We start from the raw sequence: 18,638 nt of genomic DNA on the forward strand, positions 1-18,638 counted from the left end.
AAATGTGTGTCTACCAAAAACATTTGTGATTGCAACAGTTTCTGGGAGGAATGGTGTTCTTTCTGGAAAGATTCCAGGGGTGCCAATACTTTCATCCATGGCTGTATGTAAAACGCTCTCTTCAAATTTGTTCGCTAATGTTAAAACGTCTTCTTTCTATGAAATGTGCCACTATTTAAGCCCCAATATTAAATGTCATCTGAAGCATCCAGGCTTCAGTACCCACCTTAGCTCCCAGTTTTGCTACTATAATGCTACAGATGTCACCATTTAAGTAATGCATGTAGTTTTTCCCTTATAATTAGATCAAATCATACTCAGTAGAAGTATTTATAGTTGTATTTAAAGAAGCCAACTAATGAGAACAATCAACCATACAAGTCAGAGTTAGGGTCATAAGAAGTTTCCACAAAGACACAGTTGAGCTACCTTAAGCGTTCAGCTGAGGCTCTGGCTATAATGTGAGATATGACTGGCAGCTTTGCATCTGATTTTAGCATAAATGCAAAATAAGCACATTTACAAAAAAAATGCACAGCCATTTCATGTGTTTATGTGCGTAGTGTACATGGCATATACATCCATGATCTTGCTCTAAACCTACATTTGATAACACACACAAACACACACAGACACCAAGTAATCCCAGAGAATAAACACCAGATTAGACTAGGTCAGCGTGTGTAATCCAATGAACTCTCACCTCTTACATGCCTAATGCTATTAGAGCTGACACATCACACACACCCACACAGACACACTTGTACTGCCACCACAGAGCTCTGCTCTCTAACATCACATATAGATTCTTGTTTAAGGAAGCAGATTTGTTGTTCAAACAGTTCTTGGCCAGTCTGTTTTCCTACATGCTCCATACCCTCTGTGAGAGGATCTGCAATCTGCTCCCTATATTATTTATATCATGCTCACTGCTATCAAAAGCTTTATTTGTTACAGTGATTGGCCATCATGAACACCAATGGCATCTTTATAAAACCATCTCTGTACCCCTGTGTCATGATGTTTCAGCATAACTAAATAGAAATGATGCATTTTATTTATCACACTCCCTTAACCCCTCCCTCCTTATTGGTACGCTCTTCCAGGCTTCTCTTCACATGTAGGACACATGAAGAGCGAGGCCAAGCGTGTTGATGAGCAGCTGACTAGCAGGGAAGTGAACATTAGTCCCTCTGAAATGCAATCTGGTGCTTGTTGTTCAGGGTTAGGGTTGTATTACCGTGCTACACCTCAGACTTGACGCTGACATCATGCACGCTCTGGGCTAACGAACTTCTACACTGCTGCCATTCATTGGACTTCATGTTTTTTAATGGCTTTGCTTACGGGGCTCTGATTGAAAAATTACAGTGTTTAGTCGAGCCAGACATCTGTGGGCTAAGTTTTCCAACCACTTCTGCTGCGTGGACCCCAGTCAGTGAGGTCAAATGTTTTTTTTTTTCACTCCTTGTCTGTTACCATGGTAGTTCAAAAAATTCTTTATTTGCATTTGCAAAAGAAATATAATAAAATACAATAAATTATCTAATTAAAGTGTGATTCCAAGAAGCTTATAGTTTTGGTTTTCTGCTACATTCCTGTTTTTCCACTAGTTCCCTCTCTCAGCTACCATAGGATTGTTTACAAGGCTGCTGGTTTAATGCAAAAGCTCTCTAACCTCACTGTGCAATACTTCATAGCAGACAGATAGTTAGCAACTAGCTGCTAAAAGCAGAGGAGCATTTCAAAGAAAGAAGAGGCCACTCTTTTCTACTTACATTGTTTGGAAAGACAGAAACACATATCACGCTGACAGAGTCTATCACTCAGAGAATATCCCGCTCACGTTTAAGTAAAAGCTCTGACTGACTGTTTAGTCTGACATGAGAAGCTTTAACGCTGTCTTTGCTGTGATTTCTCTTCCTGTTCCCAGTCTGAAAGTGGGACAGGTTCCAAAAGGTAGGCCACATTAGGTCATAGTTTCTGTCACATGTAGTGTCACTGAATTTCTGCAAGGTGATCTGTCAACAAACTGGATGTTTGCTTCCATGCCAGCATGGACTCTTATTTTATAAAGCATGCTACAGGATGCAAAAAGGTCCATACCATTACCATCTCATTGTCATCACTGACTGACAGATTTGTGTGAAATCTAAACATTTACCACATCTCTGGTCAAACTGCACACACGATGATTCAAACAAAAGGGAAATAGCCCCGTTCCTCCCACTGACAGTGACCTCAGAGCAGTTTGCGGGGGTTTTTGGCGTGCTCTGCTTTCTGTAGTCTGCCTTGAAAATTGAATGTTCCTGCACCTGTTACCTGTGCGGGTACACTGTTACCTGAAATGAGGTAAATAATGTGTTTAAACAACTACTCATGGGAAAAGCAGAGCATCTTAACCAATTTACTGTTATATTTCAGTTTTTTCCTCAAATTCTCCCTTTGAGTGTTATCCAGGACATGAGGGTCTGTCCTGCTAATGGGTCCAAAGTGCCGGTGTTGCTGGTCTTGTGTTCGCTGATGTATTTGTGCTTCATTTAAGGGCCTTTCAAACTAAAACACCACTTTTTAATGCCACAATAAAGGAAGCAGTCCAAGCAGAAGATGTTTTCCTCCTAGTATTGAAGCTTAATCTCCTGGCCTTTTAAAAAAGCTTTTTACCCAACCATCCATTCGCTCTTGATTGAAGCTGCACAGCTTAATAAAAGGCTGGAACCTCATAACCATCTTCATTCCCTCCAGCTGGCTTTTTCATGACACACACTCCTCTCTGTTGCACAATAGTGCCGTCATTAGAGATGTACTTGCATGCATGTACGACTACAGAAAGGCAAATCACTGCTGCTGTTCTGGTAGTACAGTAGACTCTATAAAGAAGGGGAGAGGAGTGGATGGAGAAGGAAGGAATGGCAAACTGGGAAAGCATGAGTTTGAAGACAACAGTGGCCATCTATCACAGAAACCCCTGTAATTCATACCACATGGTGTCTGAGTGTCAAAAAGGGCCATTATCAGTCGAAATTTGCCACGTTGCTATGTCTGACTAAACCCTGCTCTGCTATTAAGTCCAATATTAAGCCACTAGAATGTAAAAACACGTAAATTATGAGAAATACTGATGTGTTTGCTCTCCCAGAATTAGCCCGGACTTTTCTAGTGAAACACTGAACCTTCTTCCTCCCACTACTAATTACAGTACCAAATTTACATCTCCCAATAAACCATCAGCCTAACGCCGGGAACCTCCTTTAGTAGAATCTTAAAGGTTTGTACCTTACAGTGGCATAGTAAGACTAGAATTTAACTTTAGTGGCCCAGAATAGATCTTAAGACTGAAATAATTCAGTACTGTAATTAGCAAAGCATTGGTTTAATGTTAATTTACAACCATCCATCCATCTACTTCTGCTTACCTGGGGTTGGGTCACGGAGGCAGCGAGCTAAGCAAGTCAACCCAGACATCTCTATTCCCAACAACATTTTCCAACTCTTCCAGGGGGATTCCAAGGCGTTCCCAGGCGAGATGAGATATATAATCCCTCCGGCAAGTTCTGGGTCTTCCCCGAGGTCTCCTTCCATTTGAACGTTCCTCGAAGACCTCCACAGGGAGGTGACCAGGAGGCATCCTAATAAGATGTCTGAACCACTTCAACTGGCTCCTTTCGATGCAAAGGAGCGTCGGCTCTACTTCAAGATCCCTCCGGATGTCCGAGCTCCTCACCCTATCTCTAAAGCCGGGTGTACACTGTGCCATTTTCCTGCGATTCAAGCACGAATTTTGAGTTGCACGACTCACTCTGAAGTCAGCCTATTTTCAGTCAGATCGGGCGTCGTTTGTCCTGCTGTTGACAGGGGGGTACGATGGCCGACCACAGCCCAACTACGACCCCATGACCTGCTCCCGACTGGTCAGGAGGATTTCTGGCATGTGTGATATTTTGGTCGTACGACTCCAGACACTTCACAGAAAGCAGAAACGCGAACAGAATAAACAACTTTGGGGGATTGTTTTCCTTTGTTAGCTGTCAGACAATGTACTAAATTACCATGACAATGGCTAGAATGACTTTCTGATGCACCCCAGTCATGATAAAGTAAATAAACCAGCAGGAAATATTCCTACTCGCAGACCTGCAGCTGACACAGAAGTGATGCTGTTTGTGTGTGTGAGACAGAGAGAGGTAGCTGGAGAGAGAGAGAGAGAGAATATGACTGGGGAGTCACTTCACCCTGAGTGTGTGAGACTTTTTAAAAAGAAAACTCTGCAGGTTTCTGTTACAGTCGGTCCTGACTTCAGTCACACAGTGTGAGCACTCAGGTCGTGCGTCATAAGCGATTCAGTCGTACAGTATGAGATGACATCCTGCCACAGCTGTCGTATGGTCAGCTTGAAATCGCACAGTGTACATCCGGGTTAAGGCTGAGTCCAAACACTAGGGCTGTAGTCAACCAAAGAAAAACTTGGTTGACCAAAACTGCACCCAGGCACCAATTAATCGATTGGTCATTCAGGTTAAAAAATTTGGGGACATTGGGGACTAATTCAATCCATCCAGGCTCCTCACTGCACCTGCTTGGTACTCTAAATGATCCCTAAACAAACGTAACAAGCCTTTGGAAGCATTAATATATCTCTTTGGCTCATCACGTCTTACTATATAATATAATTAATTGAGAGACGATCAGTACGCACCTGCCTTTGACCTCCGTGATCCCGGCGCGGTAACTCTTTAAACTCATACAGCCTACAAAATAACCTCAGATCATCGTTTTTCATTCGTTTGTAATGGTAACTAATAACAGGATCACTCGATCCAGCCCGCACTGTGTCATTTATCAGCATAAAGCAAGCAGCATGCAGCGTTTATTTACGGAGGTGAGAGGAAAAAAGTTTGCTCGTTGGGACTTAATGACCAGCAGACATCGCCTTTTATCCTCTCCTTTCTGTGTGGCTGTAAGAGAACCTGACGCTAACGTGAACACTTTAAGGAGATTATAAAAAACAAGATGATAATACGCAGCCTATTTACCGACAGGTGAATTAAACTGACTGCAGGAGTTGATGCAGTGAGGGAGGGCAGAGCAGAGAGACTCAGCAGCACCACTTTAATACAAACAGCCTGCAACTTTGTGACGAGTTGATGTGTTGTTTCTGGGTGTTAGTGCTGTAAAATGTCAGAAAATATCCCACTCTGGTAGCTTTATGTGCTTCTCTACCTGTAATTTGAATAGCTGCATTGCTCCTGTTCCCAGCAGCACGTCTCCCTCTCAGCTGCTCACACGCTTTTGCCCCCAGACCAGCATTCGGGGGGGGGGTCTCCAACCAGAGTGATCTTGGTCGACCTAAAGCTTTCCGATCAATTAATCGACCAATCGAATTGAAGCTGTCAGCTCTACCAGACACCCTCCTGAGGAATCTTATTTCGATCACTGGAACCCGCGATATTGTTCTTTCGGTCATTACCCAGAGTTCATCACCACAGGTGAGGGGTGGGACACAGAATGACCGGTAACCTGAGAGTTTTTAATTTCGTGTTAGCTCCCTCTTTAGCAAGGCAGTGCAGTAGAACGTCTGCAACACTGCAGATGCTGCAACAATCCGCCTGTCCATCTGGATTTATAACAACATGGCTCATTTCTAAGATCGAAGCAAAACCATTTGGTGTTCACACTGGTTAACCAGATTCACATTAGCACAATTTAAAACACCGTGGTTTATCATATCTGAGCAACACCAGGGGTTTCTGTTGTCACTCTCAAGAGAGGGGCCGGTAGAGATGCACCGCTGATGAAAATTAGAGCTGACGCTGATACTGATGTTTAAAATAACAATTCAGCAGATACTGATGTCGTTATCATTCTTCTGTTGGTGTAATTCTACTTGTCATCAACATTTTCTCTCATGTTTGACTATGAAAACATCAGAATTTGTCCAACAGGTCACTTTTCCTGATACCTGATTTAGCAGCTTAATATAGATGCCAGGACACAACAGATTATCATAGATTACTGATATTCAATCATGCCACATAAGCTGGCCAACACAGATGTTAAACCGATGCATCTGTGCGTCCCTCTTATTCTTAGCCTAGCCTGTAAACTGAACCAAATCAAAGTGACACCTAGCTTGATGCTATCAGAGATAATCTGCCTAATAGATGCTACGCTATGATAGTTTTACAGAAAAGGGGCACGCAACGAAGCTCTACATCCTCCAAAAAATATAGAGCTGACCAGAAGGACCAGAGTTATTCAAGGCAGACGAAACCTACTGGGAAAAAAAGGATCGCTCGCATCATTCTTAGTGTTGCAGCAGCAGGATGACTACAACACTACAGAGTAAAAGTAACACCTTAGGTTATAGAGACAGCCAAACTGTCACCTAAACACCACTAATTGTGAGTGACGCATTTATATTCAATCCCCAACTAACTCAACGTTTCATCAGGTCAACTAACCACCACTGACAACTGAACAATCTGAGAAAAAACACTGGCAGATTTTTTTCTTGTAATATTGCAATGTCTTAATAAAACAGGAAATTACTGAGATAGATGAAGTGCCATTAAATATACACTAATTCAATTTTTAACCAACAACAATAATAATACGAGTTTTTCATATGAGTGTTTGAATAATTTTTGGATTTCAAACAGTGCACACACAGAATAAAAATAAATAAATGAATACATAAATAAAGGTGGATGGAGCAGCTCGTTTTCTCTTGCACACAAACCTTTACCAGGTTGCTCTTAAATGTCCTTAAGCATTTGTTTGGACATTGAAAGTTATGATTATCTGACCAGAGCAGCCAAACATGACATGAGAGCTGGCTGTCCAGCTGCTGTGATTCTGGCACACTGCGATGGTGAGAGGACTTGAGCTTGTATGGCGTTTTCCTGATGACTTAGAGTGCTTCTGCACCACACAGGTCACACCTACCAATTCACACATTCCATATTCATACACTGATGGCAAAGGTTGCTATGAAGAATTGGCCATCAGTATTAGCAAACACATCCATACCCGTTTATGTGCCACCGGTGAAGCAGGGGGAGCAAGCTGGGGATAAGTGTCTTCACAAGGACACATCGACATGTGACTGCAGGAGGCGGGGATCAAACCCTCTGACTGGGAGACAGCAGACTCTACCTACTGAACCACAGTCGCCCCTTGTTCTTAACAAGCACCAGAACAAAGTGCTGCTGCTAGTGGGAGTGCTCTCACTACAGATCAGCCTTACATATTTGAGCATCTTGCCGATGTCATGCCAAATGGCGGTAATGTCCTCTGTAGCCTGGGCTCAGTTCTCTGATGGTGACAGACTTTAACCTAGATCAGTCATGTAAACAAGAAAACCTGCAGTTTTGGTTTACATCCAACACAGAGACGTGTTTCAGGTCATATGACAAACACTGCATATCATGCAATGTGACTACTGCACACACTGCCATCATGGTTGTAAAATGATATAACATAAAGCCACAAATGTAGGATTACTCAGTGGCAACATTAACTGACAGCAGTTACCCTGCATGTTTTCCTTAGAAGACAATAGGGCTGAACGATTTCCAGAAATAATCTAATTGTGATTTTTTTCCCCCAATATTGCGATTTAACATGGGATTATTCTAAGGGTCAATCTTAAGTATTTTTCGACAAATTCAAGCAATAAATATTCCATAAATTAGACCATATGCATTCAAAACAATTACATTATTTCAGAAGTAATTCATCCATTGTAGCATGAATCTGAATATGAGGGTGCAACAAGCTTTAAGCTATAAAGGAGGAGGCTGGGGTGGAGGAGGTGAGGCTGGCTACCAGCTGTTCACAGCTGGGATCTGACTTTGGTAAAGTAATGCTGGGATCATCAGTTTTAGATAGAAGGAGCTAACTATTTTTGCTCATATTGCAAATGTGATGTTTAAGGGCATTATCATTTTTAAGAAAAACATACATAAAACACAAAAAGGAGGATTTTTGTAAACCATTATAAAAAAAAATGACACTTGAATGTTTGCATAATGTGGATAAAATCAATATTAAACTGGTATTTTGACAAGTTTCAAGTAAAAGAAACATTGCAACTTCTGCGATTTGTAAATTGCAGCAGGCCATATTGCGATTTAATCTAATTTGCGATGAATTGCCCAGCCCTAGAAGACAAAATAGTTTTCTAAAAGGTTTCCATCTAAGTGTTGCTGTTAAATCTCTGGTTGTGCTAGAATAATTTGGACAATGTTGCAAATCAATATGCAGAACTACTATGGCAATAGTGAATTATAACTTATTGTTAGCCCCATCATCATCATCATGTTTACATAGGTCTCTGAGTTATATACAGTGCTTAACAAATGTATAAGACCACCCTAACCCTAACCAAAGTAAGGTTTATGCCACAGCTGCCCTAAATTAACAGCATTGGTAATTACCAAAATCATTTTTATGTTTCTGCAATGGTTAATACACTAATATGTAGAAGCTCTTTAACCCAAATGATATTTTTAATGCTGAAATATAATTATTATTGTTATCCATGAATTTTCAAATTTACTGATTTACAAAAAAACTGAAAAAATAGTAAAGCACATTATTATGTCTTGATTAATATGTCAAATTATAGTTATTTACTGTCATTCCTGAACAGAAAAATTAGTTTTTGTGGTTAAATGTTATGTTTGATTAATTTCTGACTTCTCAGAGAAGCCCAGTGAGCCGGCTCAAATTTGGGTGAATTCAGTTTGAAATTCCTCATTCCTGTTCAAAATGGTAAAATGTGGAGAGCTCAGTGAAAATGAAAGAGTCTGCATTAAAGCGCTTCATGATGCTGGATGGTCTCTGAGACAAATATGACAGGTGGTCTAATAAATTTGTTAAGCACTGTATATTTATTTGACTTTTTGCAAAGATGCTTCTTAATACAGCTCCACAAACCAGGATAGCAGTTCTCTCTGAATAGCTGCTGTCAGGGTGGAATCAGCTGCATTTTAGTTTTGGCTCAGCTCCCTTTAAACCTAACCTTGCAAGGCAGAAGGATATGCCCGTTTCCTTGTTTCTTACTGGTGAAATCATCTCGCAAAGCTTCCGTCTGAACCGTTTGGGCCTGGTTTGAAAGTGAGAGGACCAATCAGCGACGAGGGGCTGCGAGTGGATGCAGCTAAAGCGTCAGTTTCTATATTATGTCTATGTGTCTACAGTCGCCATTATTTGCATTATGCAGTTCTCTAAGGAGTTTATTCCTCGGTAGCTGCATGCACACCTTGGTAGCAGCAACGACGTCATGTGTTTTGTTGCTCTGATTGGCCCCTAAAGATATGACAGACAGAACATTCATCCAATCACCCTCCAAGTTTTTTCAAAGGCTCTGCACTTTCCCAAACGCTGGATATCTAAGGTTTTCCAGATGGATGTGTGAAACACATCCATCTTGCGTGTCAGGTTACTTTAAAACTAAAAGAGCATAAAGGTACCCTGTAGCATTTGTTGATGTTAATCTGTGTCACCTTAAACGCGGTTGAGTCCCAGTCTAGCTGTGCCTGAGCTGAGTCCTGTGTGGTTGTAGTGAAGCATCTGCTGGCTGTTTCTTTATGATTTCAGATGCTGAAAAAAGCAGGATCTTAAAGAGAGGGGTAAAACAAAGTGACAACAAAGCTAGCCTTCAATAATTCAGTTGCATTGATCAGTGATGCACCAATCCTCTGTTTACATCTTGCCCATAAACACAGGATGATAAAAGAAATCTGCTTTGTACTGCATTAGGCTTTAGCATCTGCTCTGTGTCTGACTTGGCAGGTTTAAGCCTGCAGGAAACCTTTACTGAGGGACCTCAATCAGTCTCCATCTCCTGGATCAATATCCATTAGTCTCAGACTGCATGTGTGTGTATTTGTGTGTGTGTGCGAGCAGACCTCATCCTGGGTGAATGGGTCTGAGTCATAAATGCTTGCTCTGGATCAGATTTCTCTCTCTCTCCTGCTTGTCTGTTTCACTCACTTTCTTACATACACTGATGCTCATTCAAACATACAGACCAACCTTGTGAACGGGGTGTTGCAGCCTCTAAACACTCATTCATAACCGCCGCCGCGCTCTGTGGTTGGCAGAGTTTTTCCCCGACATGAACAATACCCAACAGTACCGACAACTAATAACGATATGAAATCAGCGCTAAATCAGCCTCTTAGTCATGAGTGTAGCCAAATATGTGTTTGGGTCGGAATAACTTGATGATTGACAACCTGCCACAACAAAACTCCCCTCTGAGGCCTAGGTATTAATTCCAGTCTGGAAGACAGGGTACAGAGACGGGGGAAAGCTCATTTTTTTCTGAGGTTGTCATTTTGTATCAGGATGGAGAGGCCCAACACGATACAACAAGAATGAGGGAGGGTGGAAACGGGCTTTGGCGAATGAACTCTTAGACAGCAGGCAAACACACAGCAAGGGGGAGAAAGCATGGAGGGAGGACATGGGAGAGACAAAGACACTGAATGCCAAAGGATGGAAAAAGAGATGAGAAAGAAGCTGGGGATTGAGAGGGGGGGGAGCGTAGCCTGTGGCAAGACACTCAAACCTGTGCATGTCACAACAAGATTCCCAGATATGCTCAGAGGAAGTTCAGAGAAAAACAAAGAGGAGGGGAGCCTGAACATGACACTCAACCCTTCCAACTTCAGCTTATTGTAAAAGGGCTATCTCAGGCTGATATTGGTTTCACTACTGGTTTCACAGCTTAATAACCAACCGTTAACCAGGATAGCCAATAACCACACTCGCTGGCTCAGAGAACCAGGCATTCTGCTCTGAGGAGTACATCTAAGGGCTCCAGTTGTTTGAAGACAAAGGTTATCTGTGTATTTATGTCCACAGTTACCATTATCAACTCTTTCAGGAGACTGTTGTTGCAAATCTTTGTGCACTAACATCAGCACATTAGCTAGACACTCTAAGGCAGTGTTACTCAAGCAAAGAGCCAAACTGTGGAAAAATACCTTTGCAAGAGCCACAATCTAAGCGGTGAAAAGTGGGTGAAAATAAGTCAAAGCTGGTGAAAAAGGTCAAAAAGCTGCAAAAAGGGGCCAAAAATGGGTGAACAGGGGTAAAATAGACAGAAAATGGCTAAAACTGGGTGAAAAATGACAAAAAATGTGGAGAAAAAGTGGCAGACATGGGTGAGACATGACAAAAATGACTTACAGGTGGCAATAATGGTAAAAAAGTGGCAAAAACATGTCAAAAATGAGGGTAAAATGACCAAAGTTGGCAAAAAGCAGCAAAACAGTGGCCACAAATGGGTGAATAGGAGTAAAATAGGCAGAAAATGGCAAAAACTGGCTGAAAATGACAAAAAAAAAAATGTGTAGGAAAGTGGCAGAAATGGGTGATGTGACAAAAACACAAAAATTGACTTACAGGGGGCAATAATGGAAAAAAAATAAATTAAAAAAAGCTGCAAAAACATGACAAAAATGAGTGAAAAATTACTTAAGTTGGCAAAAAGCAGCAAAAAAGGTTGAGGAAAATGGGAAAAAATGACATGTAATGGCAAGGGGCACCTTAAATGGGCAAAAAAAGAAAAAACACTATTTGCGAAAAGCAGGATAAAAGTGGCAAAAACTGGTGAAAAGGGACAAAAATGGGACTAAAAGTGGCAAAAAAGGGCATTTTAACGGGTAAAGGGGGATATAAACTGGCAAAAAATGACTAGCAGAGGCAGAAAAAGTCAGAAACTGGCAAAAATTGCAAATCAAGTTGTGAAATGTGGCTTAAAAAGTGGTAAATAGTAGCAAAAAATGTGTCAACAGAGCCAACAACAGGCAGAGTTGCAAGACATGGTTTCGAAGTGGCAAAAACAGGCAGAAAAAAATGGTGGAAATGGTTCAAATGGGTTTTAAGTTGCACAAATGTGTTAAAATTGGCAAAACTGGTGTAAAGTGGCAACAGTGTTTTCAAAAGTGTTCTCAGTTTTTTTAAGGCATCTGGAGACCCTTTTTAAGGCTGCGTTCACACTGCAGGCCTTAACGCTCAATTCTGATCTTTCCCCAGATCTGATTTTTTTGTTTGCCTGTTCACACCTTCCAAAAGAATGGCTACGTGTCTGACTGAGAAGCACATATGAAAGTGGCCTGAATCTGATTCGAAAAGGTCAGATTCAATGTGACTTGTGCTGTTCTCACAGTCAGAAAAAAATCAGATACGAGTCACATGTGAGCAAAGAAAATCAGATTCAGGTCACTTTTGACTGCAGTGTGAACGTAGCCGAAGTGTCTCGTGACCCCCAATGGGGTCCTGACCCCAACGTTGAGCACCCCTGTATTGAAGGATGCACAGATGCATTGGTGTAACACTGGATTTGGCCGATAGCGGCCATGATGACAGACACCGGCCCACCAGCACATATACTGTGCCACTACTTATGTTAACAGACATTTATGTGTTGAGTACAATCAGTTTAGGACTGGCGTCTAGTACCATAGACTGCTGACTGAGAGTAAAAGGTTTCTTTTATTGGGCAGAAGTATTCATCTGTTCTTGTGGTTGAAAATGAGAGAGAATTGTAGCATTGATGTGGTTTTACTGCAAAAGATGTAACAGCAAAAACATCAGCATCAGTATCAACAAATGGCTGAACTCTTCTTTTCACCTCTGAGACCCTGCATGCACATATGAGCACACTGGCTCTCCTACAACGCAGTAATCCTTAAATCTACTATTTTTGAGATAATTGATCAGAATGTCCTTTGGAGTTTAAGGAATGTGCTTGAAATGTTGGGATAATTTGTTTTTGGAGAATTTGCTTTGAAATTATCAAGTATTTTCAAGGAAATTTAGGGGATATGTTTGTATATTTTGGAGGATTTCATTGGAAGATTTGGGGGAATTGCTTTAGACTGTTTTGGCATCTTTATGGGGAATTTGGGAAATTTCTTAGTATATGTTTTGGAATTAGACTGGGAATTTAGTAGATTTAACCAAAGAAATACTTGCTCGACTAAAATCGCTCCAGATCATCATTTAATCGATTGGTCGTGGGACGGACCAAAAAAAAAAAAAAAAACCCTTCTTATTTCTACATCAAACTTATCACTGACAATGTAGTCAGTGCATTTAGGTGGTAATCAAAATTCAACATGAACCCAAAATGATCTTAAAAATCATACAATTTTTGCAGTATAACCACATTATGTTGTAATTAAATAATAATCATTTTTAACAAAATGTTGCCACAATGCTGACTTTTTTGACATGCTGTCGATGATCAGGAAACAGAGTATAAAAGCGTGCTTCACAGGCTTTGATGGGAGGGTCCTCGTGATGTTGTTTTGACTTTTTGGGTATTTAACCTGTAGTTAATTACCCATAAAGGCACGAGTAAATTATATTTGAATAGTTACATTCATAGTTATTTTTTAACGTAAACTATATTTTGTAACACTAGATAACTGAAAAAAATAAAAACACATGACGTCTCCCTTCTCACCCCTGCAAAAAAATGGATTCTTCCAAATAAAGTAGTACGTGTGATTGTTCCACCAGTTGGATTTTGGTCGAACGTGAGGTCATGGGCCAATTAATCGACCAATCGACTGGAGGCTGACAGCCCTAGAATTTAGGCGTAGGAATTGTCATTTGACATTTTCAGGATTGTTTATGTGAATTTCAGTAAATCTGTTTAGACATTTGGATGTTTCTGCTGTTTGGTGGAATTTTGGAGAACATATCTGTAAAAAGTTTAGAATTTGCTTGAAATTTTTCAGAAATTTGAATGGATTTTCCACGGCTTTATGATAAAGTGTCACTGAATGATTCAAGGACCATGTACAGAAATTATGGGATGCTTTAAAAATATGTCAAGTTTTCTTCACATAAATTGAAGGTAATGTCTTTGAAATTTGAGCGATTTTGGCGGATTTTGGAAAGGAAAATTTTCGAGAAATTCCTGTTCAAAGATTAGGCCGATGTTTTCACTTATCAGACCCTATGTTTCCCAAATAAGTGGGAGAAACTTAAAGTGGTTTCCAAACAAAAGCTCAGGTCTCGTTACACATACACAGACACCATTCTCCAAAAAAGGTAAACATGAACAATTAACAAATAGAATTTTAAAAATCCATTCAATTCCATTTTTATTCGGTAAGCTTTGGATCCTTCCCATATGATGATTCAGGTGTAGTGTGGCCTGAAATCTTAAAGATAATACATTGGCCATTATAAGTAAAATATTCTGTATTTCCATGTTCGCCAGCCTTAAAAGAAACTGCTTTATATTTATATTCACAACTATTTATCTTCTAACTTATTCTTTAAAAAAAATAACACTAATTATGTTCGATTGAGTGCTGCAGTTATAAAAAGGGATCTATTTTTAGTCTACAAACTTTAAACTGAAGCATATGGTCTTAAAGTAACAGTTTATATTATTTCTTACCAGTGTTGTTTTTGTAGCATCAGTTTGCATCAATAATGAATCAGAATGGCTGCAGCTAAACACCAGCAGTAACAGTAAGGTACAGGATGCCTCTCATCATTGTCTCTCAGAGAAAGCTGCCAAATTAGCTCAACAGTGTGCTTATCATCTCACCAGACCCAAAACCACGGGGGCCGCAGGCTTGATGTCAACACTTGGAAATCTAGCCCTTGTTTACATCCCTCTAACTGTATCTTAAAATCCAAAATCTCCACAGTGTCACACGTGACAATGTGATGGAGCACACTGAGATGTGATTAGCTTTTCTTTTCCACAGCTTCATATTTGAGCATCACACATGAACATATCACCACGAGCGAGAAACTTTCCACCAACACTACATTAACAGACACAAAGCCACCGGCTCATTGGGAAACTTGTCTTAGAAAATAAGAGCAGTAAGCTGGCACAGTCAGTGGAGTTACTGATGGCACTGGCAGACATGACATCAGCCACTGAATTTCATTTATTTTTACAGTCGGTGAAAATAGCTTTAGGGTTATCTGGCAGATGAGCTTTATCATGCCAAGGTCTGAAAAACCAACAGGCATTTGACCATCAGAGCTGAACGATTTGCAAAATTAATCTAATTGCGATTTTTTTTCCCAAATATTGCAATTTAACATGTGGTTATTCTTGGGTTAATCTTGTGTATTTTTCGACAAATTCAAACAATAAATTGTCACTTTTTTGTCACTTCTCACCAATTTTTGCCACTTTTCACTCCGTTTCTGCCATTTTATACATTTTTGGCCATTGACACCCTTTCAGACACCCTTTTTGCTGCTTTTTGCTCATTTTAATCACTTTTCACTCATTTTTTTGCTGTGTAACAACCACTTTTCGACCATTTTTTCCACCTGTAACTCATTTTTTGTCACTTTTCATCCATTCTGACCACTTTCTGCCCTTTTCTACACCAAAATGTTGCCACTCTATGCCTATTTTGGTCATTTTCACCTGTTTTTGCAAGCTTTTTTATGCTTTTAGATTAAGAAAAACATATAAAACACAAAATGAGGATTTCTGTAAAGCATTAAAAAAAATGACACCTGGATGTTTGTATAACGTGCATAAAATCTCTGCCACTTCAAAAAAATTGATTTATTAAACTGGTATTTTCCACACATTTCAAGTTAAAGAAATATTGCAACTTCTGCGATTTTAAATTTGCAGTAGGCCATGCTGCCATTTAATGTAATTTGCGATTAATTGCCCAGCCCTATTGACCATGATTCCTCATTTCTTTAAACTGTATATCCAGAAGCTTATGTTAGAATATAATACTCATCTTTGTCATACTCACATTTAAAAATGTTAATTAGGAGGAGTAAATGACTGATTTGAAATGATTCATCTTTACATATGGCTTTTCTTATGCAAATTCTGCGAGATAAAATAAATGTATGATGTATTATCCGAACCCTTGAAGCTCATAAAATTCAGTTTATGAGCCTTTGTTGCAGCCTCTGATATCATGTAGGCCCGCGTTAGGACTTTTGGTCACAGTGCTTACAGATTAATTAGCCTGCCAGGCTAATGTTACAGTATTAACAACCAAACGGACAGCACCAAATCAAGCCCAAAAGTGCCGGTGTGGTTGTTATGAAGAAATCCCGGTAACTTGTATCAACACGGTTTACCACAGGCAGCAGATGCTGGTATTGATAACAGCCAGCCCTTTGGCCTGATAGCTGCTTCACAGCTAGCTTACCCTGCACAGTGCACACCCAGGCTGTATATGCCACGCCGTGTATTGTTTACATTGCTGGAAAAGCTTTGCTGATATTACAGAGCACAGAAAATCACCAAATTAGAGTAAATTGGATGATGGGTTTTAAACGGACGCACGTCACGTTGCCGTGAACTCCAATTATCAATAAGCTGTAAAGATACACGCCAGCTTTGTCAGCTCACAAGCTAGCTAGCTATGCTAAACTGGCTAGCATTTGTTAGCCAAGCAGCAGACAGGATTCACCAAATCAGGATTCAATAGCTCACATGCTAATACTGAAAGCTAATGTTCCAAACTAGTTAGTTAGCACGAGACATCCATTATCGGACAGCAGTGACCTGATTCTTTTGGTCAACCTTAACTGTCAGTACAATGCGTTTAGTCTAATCTAATACATTTGAAAACACGTAAGCTATGTATGGCAACCTATTAAATTCAGTTGTTTCGATCTAGAGGAAGGCGGACAACACATCTTTTTGGTTCTTCTGTTATCATTTCTAAAGAGTATTTACTGGGTCAAAAACACTTGTCATTTCTCATTGTGCGACAGACAGTACTCCAAGTGAGTTTGAGTATGGTAGAATAATGGTTAAAATATACATTTAAAAAGTTTAAAAAATAGGACACGAAAGAAAACCAGCCATGCTCTGCTAAATACATCAGAGGTGTCCGAGGATGGAACTCAGGCGTTTAGCACATCAGCTAACGTTACTAGGCTACAAAGTCCGGATGGACTGAGGTGAAATGTTTATTAGTGAAATTTATCCGAGAAACCTTATTTCAGACATTTAGCAACTGTTCTGACTACTGCTATTGTCTTTACACGTCAGTCATGATATTTATCTACTCGAGCCTCCCCTGTCCCTCCCTGTCTGAGCCCCCCAAACAGTCAACATAAACGGGAACAATGTCCCCGGTCCAAAGGGAGCAGCTCTCAGTTGGGCTAAACCCGAACACTCTTGCTCATTTATGGGCTTACCGGTCTTAAAGAACGCCGCTATGTCGCTGGCGTCCTTCGTTGTCTCCTCCGCTCCTTCCCCGGAGCTCATGGCTGCCACAGTCCGAACCTTGGGCTCAGTATCTCCCAGGTAGATCCCACCAAAAAACGTCAGAAAGGCGCAACAAAATCACTTCTGTCTCGAAAAATAACGTCATGAAAGACACGGAGACGGTTGTGGTGACTCGTAGACGTTAGCTGTGCCATCTGCAGACCTCCATCTTGGGGTAACGTAATTGGAAACGATCAGCCGGGGGCACCGGGTTCCTCCTCGGAGTGGAGCCGAGGGGAGTGTGGCTGTAGCGGGGAGGAGGGGCGGGAGGGGCCGGGTCGCTGCTCGGTGAATCTCCGTAAGCTTTCGGAAATGAGTAGACGGTGGGTCATCAAGGAACGACGGTGGCAAGCGTGTGTTAGAGTGGGACCGACTTACACTGTTGGGCTCGTCTAACCGAAGACAAGTAAAAACTAACGACCGGAGCAAAGCGACGAAGACGGATTTATTAATCTGAATAAATTATCAGAAGGCTTAAAAATGAAGGGAAAGCTTTGGCTGTCACCTTTATGTGACTCACTGTCGGCGAAGGAAATAATAAGATTTGGATATCTAACAAAATACGTGTTATGCATTTCATTAACTTTTTTTTATGACGTTGCTATAAAAAGTATTTGAATGTGTAGTTAAACAAAAACGTAGGGAGGGGCTCGAGGATTTGTAGTAGTCTACCGGATACAATCCAAACAGAAGAGGTCAGATGTTTTGATTGAGGTTTTAACCTTTGTGAGCTGAGCTGAGTCACTGCTGCCACCTGCTGGTGGAAGTTAAAGTCAGGTATGCTGTAGTAGTCTTTGCAGTACAGTTGCAAGTTAAAGTCAGGTATGCTGTAGTAGTCTTTGCAGTACTGGTGGAAGTTAAAGTCAGGTATGCTGTGGTAGTCTTTGTAGTACTGGTGGAAGTTAAAGTCAGGTATGCTGTAGTAGTCTTTGTAGTACTGGTGGAAGTTAAAGTCAGGTATGCTGTAGTAGTCTTTGTAGTACTGGTGGAAGTTAAAGTCAGGTATGCTGTAGTAGTCTTTGTAGTACTGGTGGAAGTTAAAGTCAGGTATGCTGTAGTAGTCTTTGTAGTACTGGTGGAAGTTAAAGTCAGGTATGCTGTAGTAGTCTTTGCAGTACTGGTGGAAGTTAAAGTCAGGTATGCTGTAGTAGTCTTTGCAGTACTGGTGGAAGTTAAAGTCAGGTATGCTGTAGTAGTCTTTGCAGTACTGGTGGAAGTTAAAGTCAGGTATGCTGTAGTAGTCTTTGCAGTACTGGTGGAAGTTAAAGTCAGGTATGCTGTAGTAGTCTTTGCAGTACTGGTGGAAGTTAAAGTCAGGTATGCTGTAGTAGTCTTTGCAGTACTGGTGGAAGTTAAAGTCAGGTATGCTGTGGTAGTCTTT

General features: G+C 40.7%; 1 protein-coding gene across 5 annotated transcripts in view; it reads right to left on the minus strand.

Moving 5' to 3' along the window:
* Positions 1–17,522, minus strand: part of LOC121524180 (triple functional domain protein) — a 137,824-nt gene extending 120,302 nt beyond the window's left edge. For all 5 annotated transcript variants that reach the window (XM_041809455.1, XM_041809453.1, XM_041809452.1 and 2 more), the window contains exon 1: positions 17,188–17,522. In XM_041809455.1, coding sequence (XP_041665389.1) covers positions 17,188–17,257 — 70 coding nt within the window. In that variant the 5' untranslated portion in view covers positions 17,258–17,522. The remainder of the gene's footprint in view (positions 1–17,187) is intronic.
* Between the last annotated feature and the right edge of the window lie 1,116 nt (positions 17,523–18,638).

The sequence above is a fragment of the Cheilinus undulatus genome, linkage group 16 (genome assembly GCF_018320785.1).
Source record: "Cheilinus undulatus linkage group 16, ASM1832078v1, whole genome shotgun sequence".
Lineage (NCBI taxonomy): Eukaryota > Metazoa > Chordata > Actinopteri > Labriformes > Labridae > Cheilinus > Cheilinus undulatus.